The sequence below is a fragment of the Chanodichthys erythropterus genome, chromosome 11 (assembly GCF_024489055.1).
Source record: "Chanodichthys erythropterus isolate Z2021 chromosome 11, ASM2448905v1, whole genome shotgun sequence".
In the NCBI taxonomy this organism is placed as follows: Eukaryota; Metazoa; Chordata; class Actinopteri; order Cypriniformes; family Xenocyprididae; genus Chanodichthys; species Chanodichthys erythropterus.
The window spans coordinates 31,256,999-31,267,286 of record NC_090231.1 but is presented as its reverse complement, the minus strand read 5'-3'; the positions used below and the strand labels follow the sequence as shown (position 1 = coordinate 31,267,286).

At 39.6% G+C, this 10,288-nt stretch overlaps 1 protein-coding gene across 1 annotated transcript; it reads left to right on the top strand.

Annotated features, from left to right (window-relative positions):
- The first annotated feature begins 7,813 nt into the window (after nucleotides 1-7,813).
- On the top strand, nucleotides 7,814-10,276 carry fibinb (fin bud initiation factor b). Its single transcript, XM_067400724.1, has one exon. The coding sequence runs from the start codon at nucleotides 7,835-7,837 to the stop codon at nucleotides 8,459-8,461; it is 627 nt and encodes a 208-aa protein (XP_067256825.1). The 5' UTR covers nucleotides 7,814-7,834; the 3' UTR covers nucleotides 8,462-10,276.
- Nucleotides 10,277-10,288: the final 12 nt, after the last annotated feature.

The following is a 10,288-nucleotide window of genomic DNA, read 5'->3' as shown; positions in this document are numbered from 1 at the left end:
TGAGGCGGGGCAATTTGCTTCTTGCTAAGTCCGTTTCATCTGATGCCTTTTAGTCTGAGGCTGTTTTGTCTGATGACTTTTTGTCTGAGTCCATTTCATCCGAAGCCTTTTTGTCTGATGCCTTTTGGTCTGAGGCTGTTTAGTTCAATGCCTAATCGAGACCTGACACCTGACGTCGTTTTTCCTGAGACCTGAATCCTTTCAGTCTGAGGCGTGATGCCGTTTAGTCCGATGACTGAAGCCTTTTTGTCTGAGACATGGCGCCTTTTCGTTGTATGACTGAGGTGTGAGGAAGTCCTAAAATGTACACTGCAAGCTTGGGCCTGTTAATAAGCCTAACACGCCTGACTTGTGATTTCCACTGTTTCGTTATTTCCACTTAATTGAACGTACTTTTTATTATTCCAAATACCATTTTGTATAACGCTACTAACCATTGCCATTTTGCCAATGAATACAACTTTAGTTGAACTCTACTATACTACATCCCTGGTGTTTACTCAGTATTGGCCAAAGTTGTTGAATAAAGTTGTTATTTTTGTTTTGTTTTTTTGGCACACAAAAAGTACTCTCGTTGCCAGCATTATGGTAAAAGAAGCACAAATGCTCATCGTATAATAATTTAATAGTTTAAAAAGGCTTTTGATAATTGCTCCATTTTTTTATTTGTCCACTTTTTTATAGTCCAGGGTGATGAATTGAGCACAGAGGGCCCTCTTGTGTGCACAAACATGGAAAATGTCCTTCCTGCCAGACAGATCATAATTTATAGTCTCATCCATATTTGTGTTGGTAGCTGTTGCTCTGTCTCTCTCATTTTTCTCTCTCTTCTTTCTGTCAGTTTTACTCTTATTGCTTGTTATTTTCTAATTTTTTTGAGATGGCACGTTTTAGACTGGCCAACAGGGAACAGGGCGAATCTCTCAGTCTTTTACCAGACTGTCCTTGAGCGCTCATTTTTTCCACTCATTATGACAGAGCAGTATACATACTAAATCCTCCAGTGTGTGCCTGCAGAGTCAGTGTACAGATGACTGCAGTCTTTGGCTGCTACTCCTGCTGTGCTCTTCACTGATTAATAACTCAAAAACCTGCACTACCACTTACTTTAATCCTACACAAACACTGATGTATTTACAAGGAAGCTTTATATATATAAGCCAGACTATCACATTTAATGCTTAGGTTTATGTAACATAAGGTGCAATACTAGTAATGTATCCATCACCTGAGGGGAAGAACTACACTGACATAAAAAAAAAACACCCTCCACAAGCCATTAAACATTTATTTTATTTACAATTTTGCAGCAGGTAGGGTTCATTTAAGCCGAGTTCAGACTGCACGATTTTCAAAGTAGTCGGGTCACTGTTCTTTTCACACTGCATGACTATCTTTGCCAGCATTCAGTCGCTGCTGTGCTCAAACTGCACGATGGATCGGCGACAGAAGGTTTCACACTGCATGACTTTACAATGGGAAGAATCGCCTACAACTCTGTCTGGCACACAAACTACGTTTCACAACCAAACACACGCGAGATGTGACAAGGAAACAACGCGATATCACGCGTTCAAGACCGGAGTTATTATTATTATTAAAAACGGTAGCCGGCAAGAAGTTTGCAATATGAATTGCCGGTGCACTGATTTGCAGCGAATATAAGAAAAAGAAAAGAAGAATATGGAGGAGGAAATGGTTGGGGAGACTGTGGATTGTGTGTTCTGCATCGAGAGTTGGAGGTAAATACATAACTTTTCAATGTGCTGCTGTTGCGGATGGTCAAGCAAATGTTTGTGCTTTGTTTCCGTTTGATAGAATTGTAATGTTTATGTGAATGAAGCCATGCTTGCTGATATTGTGGTCTATAACTCCTCCCCGAACTCCCCGCTGCTCTGTATCTTGCTCTCTCATTGGCTGTCGGTCATCGCCGATGTAGTTTTCAGTCAGAACACTTTTCACACAGCAGGATTTTGAATCGCCGACAGGTCCAGACATTTAGCATGCCAAATCTCACGGGCGTCGGCGATTCTCTCATATCGCGTCTTTGCTCATTCACTGCGTGATTGTCACTCGCGTGAACGAGCACCGATTTGCCTGTGATTTCGGGCATTTGTCGGCGATTTCTCAAAACCTGTCGGTGAGCCAAAATCGGGCCTAAAATCGTGCAGTCTGAACTCGGCCTTAACGGCACTTTTCATTAATTTCTATGATATCCGCTAACAGCGATTGACTATCGTACAACACTGAAAGAAATTCATTGACATCAATGCCGTAACGTGATTGGTTATCGAGGCACATGTGATTAAAGTTTGCCAATAATGCTCTCTCCAATGGTAGAGCCACTTTAGAGCAGGCTCGACTATGTCCAAATACCTTTAGATGACCAAAGGTTCAATACCACAACCATACACTACTGTTCACAGTTCATGGTTTATAGTAGGCCTAATTGTGTCTCAAATGCTCTGAATAACATTTCAAGCAGAGAGGAGCAAACAAGGGGGGCCATATACATGTGTTCTGGATGTTTCAATGACTTCTTACAAGCAACCCGATAAATCACCATGGATTAATGAATGGGGGAAAAAAGAGCCAGCATAGAGTCATTCCTCTAAATCCACATGTGTAGCTCATTAGAGTCAGCGTTTTTTTCTAAACATAAACATCCTCTGATCTCACTAATATGTACTAGCACTTCGGGAATTTACCAAATTACACAACAGGGAAAAGGGGGCATTTGTTTATTTCTTTATTTTATTGTTTATCCCTTTCTTGTTTGGCCTTTCTTGCTCACTGCAGAGGTTTGTTTCCATTTGGGATCAGTGGGGAATAATCATAGCATAATCATTTTGGCATAGCTTGGAGACAGACTGATGCACTCAGACTCTTACTAATGGAAGACAAAATGCCCCCTGCTGTGTAGGGGTGTTTTGTGCTATGAGGATACCCTGAGTAGACAACAGAAGAAGAGTGTCATTCTGAAGATATGCCAGGAAAGTCTGACGAGTAGAAGATGAGGCAGCCCTACACATAAAGAGGTGCCTATAGTACAGCTGGCACTGATTATTGGACTGATTTAAATTCTGATCTGACCTTTCACATACTTTTGCCTACACTGAGCACATTTAACACCTAACCCAGATGACCATACCTGTGTAAATATTGGGCCAATTAGAGTTTAGATTCTCTATTCCTCGAGGAAAGAGGCTAAATGCAGGACTGTAATGTGCATGTATGTACATTCATCTCAGAATATTTCCATATGGAAAATGTATAAATGAAAAAGGGGTTGTGAGGGGAGCAGTTAACCACAAAACAGCTGGAAAAATCTCTTCAGCACTTCTTCAACAAACAAATCCAATTCCTTCGATTCTCCCTGTGGAGATTTAGGCCTACCCTATGTTCCATCCCTCCCTCTGCCTCTGATTGCTGTGGACCTTTATGCATGGGGAGGTAGATCTATATCTATAATGGCAGGTTATAGATATAAATATATCATTTTTGCTGTGTATGATTCAGTAGTTCTATAGACATAGCTCATTTTATGCATTTAATCTCTCATAACGCACATTTAAAACTTTGTTGTAGTCATCCTCGGGTTGTTGTCTTACAACTTTTTTATTTACAAATGGATCTGGTTTATTTTTAGTCTCCGAGTGGATTATTTAGTTTGTACTGATTCATTTGAATGCAGGGCTATGTAATTATGCTTTCTTCCAGGGATCAACGCGGCTCCTAGAATTGCGTCATGAAGCTTTTTTAAGTTAATGGACTTGTAAATCCAGAGGTTTACAGAACTGGGCAGTAGAGCAGCTATCAGAGAGGCTGGTGTTAGGTCACCATTGGACTGATTTCCTGGAACATATGTGTGTGATAAAGGAAAAACTCAAAGGGACCAAAGTCTTCATTAGCCTTCTGACACATCAGGGAGTTTGTAACCAAAAGAGATTTGAAAGTGTTCATGCTTTACCCTAATCAGTTGTATTCCAAGTGCACCTGTTGATTGTTACATTCAACTTATGGCTTCAGATTGGGACAGTAATAGCTTTTTAACACTCTATGGCCTTCCATATTATCATCTGGCCCTCATTAATGGGGTTTCCACCCCAGTGACTGCATGTACATGTAGATAAACATCTTTTCCAAACTTCAAAATAGTATTATAAAAGTACTCCATACAGTATATGCTGTATTCCAAGTTTTCTAAAGCCATAAGATGTGTTGTGAGAAACAGATTAAAATTCAAGCTGTAAATGTGAACAAATAATTTTTTCAATGAATCACTTGATTCAGTTCACAAAAATGTTCGTTCATGAGTTCAACTCATTGACTCATTAACCAGTCACAGCAATTCATAGCTGACTGAAGGGAAATTAAAATGCAGTCTGTTCCACACACACAGATAGCTATTGTATGATTTCGGAACACTTCAGAAGTTACATGAAATACTTTTATGACATTTTTTGCTACTTTTGCTACTACTTTTGTGTCCGAATTGTAACAGAATGTCTTTAGAAATTCTCCATTGAGAATGAAAGTCAGATTTGGAATGACATGAGCAGGGTGAGTAAAAATAATTTTTTAGGTGAACTATTACTTTAATATGTTGCTTTTTTTGTATGCTACTTTTTGCGTGTGCCTGTCCTCTCTGAGGTCTTCTAATAGGTTCTGCTGAATATGATGTTGGTGTATTCTGTTTCATGGCCCCACTGGCCGTGTTCCTCCAGCATCTGTATCTTTTATGAGCGTCTTGCTTAAAAGCTCCAGTAATTGAGTCTTATTGGCCTGTGGAAAATACCATGGATTGATGATGAAACAACTGTTCTCCCATAATTCTTCCCTCAAAAGATTAGAACTGGCCCAGAGTTCCAGTTCATGCAAGGTTCATGGCATTTAAGTCGGTGCCCATTTTATCCTTGCCAGGCTGATGGCATGAATTCAGTCTAACCACAAAGGAACTGTGTGCAGCCATCATTTACTAAAGAGGCCCGCCCAAGGGCAACATGATGACTTCAGGAGTATTTATGAAGCATTCTCTCAGTGAAACGTCTGGTGGAGGTGTGCAACTCACAACATAATTCTAAGCCACATTTGGGGAATATGATCATTTTATGTGAGCTTAACATGATATTAAGTTAAAACATTTTTTTTTAAAAAACCTACGCTAACAATACTTACAGACCCCTGTTATTAGGATCATTAGCAGGGCAACAGTGGGGGAAGTTCTTCAAGAGCTGGCATTGTTCCATCCACTGGGGTTTAAGAGACGTGAGAGAGAGAGAGAGAGAGAGAGAGACGGCCCTCTTGTAGTTGATATCTGTAGGAGGAACATTGGGGGAACCAGGTTCAAAGGGGGTATAGGGCGTCTGAGAAGAGGTACTGAAGACCATAAAATTAGAGCACTCTATAAAGAATAGATTCTAGTGGAACAACTTCCAGTGTAGTGGAAAACAAGACTCCTTTTCTTTCTCTCTCACACACATACTCTGATTTTCTCCCTGCTTTTCTCCACTCGAGCTCATGTTCTGTTCTGCATCTGTGGTGATTTTTTTTTTAACAGGGGTTCGAGGGAGAGCTATTATTCTACAGGAACTTCGCTTCTTGGCATCAATGAGATGGTAGGGCACACATCTGTGCCATAATGAACATACATCAGTGCGGTATTCCCTTATTACCTCATATTCACAGACAAATACCAGACTGAATGACTATTTGCCAGGGATGTAATGTTGTAAATAACACATGTGAGTGTCTTGAAAGCTTGTGTCTTGTGTGGGGTGGAGTGCTCATGTGTCTGTTAGTATGTGGGTATATGTGTTTGCTTAAGAGCCATATGGTGAAATGAAAGCACACTGTCTGTTCAGTGTCTGTAAAAATGATAAAAGGCGGTTGTAAATCCAACAAGGCCAAGCAAACGAGGCTTTCCATGGACAACGCGCTGCTGTGATCCAGGTTTTGAAAATCTGTCTTCATACATCACATATGACATCACCATTTTTTCCACAAAATGTTTGTGGAAAAACATTTTTCATGGAATGTGTGGTTCATTAATGCCTTGGGCTTTATGAAAGCAGATAAGTGTGAGCACACTGCTGTTCACCCTATCTCTACAGGGGCCCGCGCAGGAAAGAGAACGAGTAGCACATCCTGATGCCGGAGCAGAACTGCTCCTGCTCAGTCTCACGCTCTGTCACGACCTTTCGTCATCACTCAGACATCCTCTTTAGGTAATCGGCATATGCAACTGGGAGACCTGTCTCTGAGAATGAAGACCTCCAGTATAAAGAGAGCACCCTCTTTTCAGAGGCCTGTCAGACACACCTCCAAGACAAATTGAAGAGAGAACCATGCAAGGTGGCCATCTGCAGTGTCTGCTTTTGTCTCAAGTGAGGACAGCCCCATTTTTGGCTTTCCACTCTTGCATAACTTTCTGACACATTGCTGTTTATGTATTTTTAGCATTAAACTGAGACAAGTGTGTCATTGCAAAAGAGAGAAAAAAATAAGCATTTCTAGAAGTGACCAATAAAAGCACACAGTAAATGTATATAATGTAATGTATATACACACACGCACACACACAAAAGTCTTTGTTTCCATCCATTTTTCACAAAAATAATGTTATTTTAATCATGACAACTCTCAGAAATTTTTTTAGCATGGTAATGGATATGACAATGTTAATGTATTTGGTCTTGGCGGAATAGATCTGCTATGCTGCTGCTGCCAATATATGCTGCTGTGAGTAAGACATAGTGTTGCTGCACAATAGCATATATCAATAACCCATAGCAGAACTATAAAGGTGGAGCTGGGGAAGGTGGAGGGTTTTAGTAGAGAAACATGCTGCAAACTGCTATAGTGATTGTAACCATCCATTTAAATGTGTGAGCAATGAGCTCATTGGCTATGACATGGACCAATCAGCTTGTGCCAGTAGTTAATGCTGTAATTATCATCAGCTTGCATTAAAGACCCATCAGCCTGGCATCTAGAGTTTCATGTATTTTTTTCTCAATTCTCAAAGAATTAGATTTACAGTGCAAAGTATCAATTTTTTTTTTTTTTTACAGTGCAAAGAATCAGATTTCTATTTATTCCATTTTCAGCATCTTTGTGGCAGTGTTTAAATGCTGCCCTTGATTTTTCTCTTGTTTTAAACACAAAACTGGACAAACTATTTAACCATTAGTGTGCAATGATTATAGTCAGTTATTTTTAATAAAAAGAGAACAGCCTGCATACGGAATAATACAATTCTCCATAATTTATAACCAAAAAACATTTTCTTCATTGTTTGTCTTCATCCATTTAATGTATGATAAATGTAATGAATTGTTTTCTGTCATTTTTATTAGATTTCTATGAGTTTAGCCTGGTCCAGTCTAATTGTAAAGTGTGTTTTGCAGCTTTTAGGAATCTTTAAAAGCTCGTGCAAACTCGAGTTCCTTTAATGACAGCCCCTGTAATGTGTGCTGCCTTTTAAGTGAAGGAGTGACGGGCTTGTAATTTGAGAGTCTGACCGGGGGTATTATTATCTAAACCTAGCACAGAGTCTGAACGATCCAGATGTTGAAACGGACACAAGGAAGGACGAGGGTTTATGTGGCTCTCACGCCTGTTGATTTTGCCAAAAACACAGACAGGAAAGGGGATAGGAAAGTTGCAATCCCAAACTCCGGTCGTTTCTGTGTGATTTAGCTGTTTCTTGTCGGGATTGCTCGGCATTTCACGCGCTGGACATGCGTGGGGCTGGAGCAGGAGGGCTTCTGTAAAGTTTGAAGAGAAGAGCTGAAGGTAGGCTACTATTGACTGTGATAAGACAGAGGTGGGTATGATGGCTTCCCCTCTGTTCATACTGATAGCCTGTCTGGTCTCATTGCGTCTCGGAGGAGCTTTCTTTTCGGGACCCCTTCACCCGGAGATGTCCAACGGCACTTTTCATCATTATTTCGTACCAGACGGCTTTTATGACGATAACGACGATCCTGAGAAATGTCAGATGCTATTCAAAATGACTGACAATCGCAAATGCACCCTGGACGAAGACCAGGACTCAGTGATCCGGGACGATTTTACCATCATCAAGCGGCACATCGAAGACGCGGCGCGTGTGCTCGAGGGCATCGGGAAGAGCATCTCCTTCGACCTGGACGGAGAGGACAGCTATGGGAAATACCTGAGACGGGAGACGACCCAGATCAGCGAGGCGTTTTCCAACTCCGAGAAGTCTCTACTGGAGCTGGAGGTGAAATTCAAACAGAGCCAGGAAAACGAGCTGAAAGAGGAGCACAAGATCAGCGACGACTTCCTCAACATGATCGTGCACACGCGCGACGTGCTGAAGGAGACGCTGGACATCTCTCTGGGACTGAGGGATAAGCACGAGCTGTTGTCACTCATCATCCGGAGTCACGGGACCCGGTTGAGCCGCCTGAAGAACGACTATATGAAGGTGTAGAGGACTGTTTGTCTGCCTTCAGTACGCAGGCAAATCTCAATGGCAAGGCGTTTTAACATTCATTTCTTAAAATTAACTATACTGTATGTTACTTGTACTTATTTTTAGTAAATGGCTAATTTCATCAACTGTTATCTTTTCAGTTTGCCTAGAAACCATAGTTAGGCTACTAGTAGCCTATTAAAAAGTCTCCTATAGTAACTATCTAAATAGTCCTGATTTACTTCTACTGTACTGTATTTATTCACGGAAAATACCTATTGTTGGACACTAGTAGCCTATCTATCCCAGTTGTTAGCTACTAGTAATAAGCTTATTTACAACCTCACTAGTTACAGAGCACACACTGGTCTACTAAACAGGTCCTAGTTGTATTCAATTATTGACCTACTATGAAACTAGAATTAGATTTCAATAGTTACAAGAACAAAAGTACAAAAGGAATAGTTAAAACTAAAGTACATGAACTCATACAGTATTAGTCAGAAGTGAAAAGTTGATGTCTGAACCACAGATACCTATAGAATTCACTGGAAAAAAATAGGAAAATATTCAGAGTAGTGTCTCGTCACTATCACGATAGTGAGTAGCAGAAAAGGGTTATTAGATGTAAAATATATTACGTACTAGAAACTAAAAATAAGTACTAGTAACAAAAATATACTGTTCGTTTTTAAGGAATACGTTTTATTTCTCTGTAGCTACTTGGCAAAAATGATGCAGCTACTTTGTGCAATAAATGAAAGCCAGTATTCACTTAATAGCAGCAATCATACATGATGAACCGCCATTAAATGCTTTAAACTTGGCAATATTACTGCCATTGAGTCTTAAATGACATTTGCAGCTTATGGTAATACGACTGGAATCTCAGTCTAACCAATATGGAGGTTTTACCTCTAAGAGGAGACATACAAAACTGAGTTAGATTCAGTGTTAGGTGTTCAGTGTGCTCACTATTTTCTCAGATAATGATGTAGGCTGTGTTTGTGGAAACATTTGCTCATTTGCATTGGCATTACTTGAATGTTTCAGAAAATTCATGTTGGTTAAACAGAAGGAATATAGTTTTCATTGTACAAATGTTAGCTGTCACGTTCATATTTACATTATTATAAGAGCATGTAGGCCTACTTGGAATAGTTTTTTTTAAACATTCAGTTTGACAATCCTCCAAAAGATATACGGCATGGACATATTAAAAACATAAATTTTATTATTATTGCTTTCTATGATACATTTGGAGGAACACATTTGCTCTTCTTTGTACATGTTATGTTTTGTGTGCCCTAAGAAATCTATATATTTTATAATGAGCTTTTAAAATATTAAACTGTGAGTGTTTATATTTATGAAAAAGCTTAACAGTATTCATTTTATGAAACTGTGTGTGTTGCATTAAGTATTCTTGTAATCCTCTGAGAAGTAATGGGAAAAGTACCATCTGGAATGACATAAACCAAGATGACTGCGGGCAGGAATATTGGACTTAAAGCGTTCTACCATGTGTAGTTCCATTCCTGAGATATATGTTGTGTATATTCCTTTTTGTAATTAAAAAATCTTCAAGGTAGTTTGTGTGTGTGCTAGAGAACCGCGTCATTAAAAAAAAAAAAAAGAATTGAAGGAATGGTTCACAGATAAATGAAAATTCAGTCATCAGTTACTCTTTACTTGTTCCAAACCTGTGATTTATTTCAAAATATTTATGAATGGATCATTCTTTCTGTTTCACAAAATGAGTCATTCTCAAATTGGACTGATCTGGTGATCAATGATCCAGTTAAGAGCATACTGGAGAGGGAGATTGTAAGTTAATTATGTATT

Excerpts from the sequence above, each read along its gene's own strand:
- fibinb (XM_067400724.1), top strand. The coding sequence starts at position 7,835 with ATGATGGCTTCCCCTCTGTTCATACTGATAGCCTGTCTGGTCTCATTG.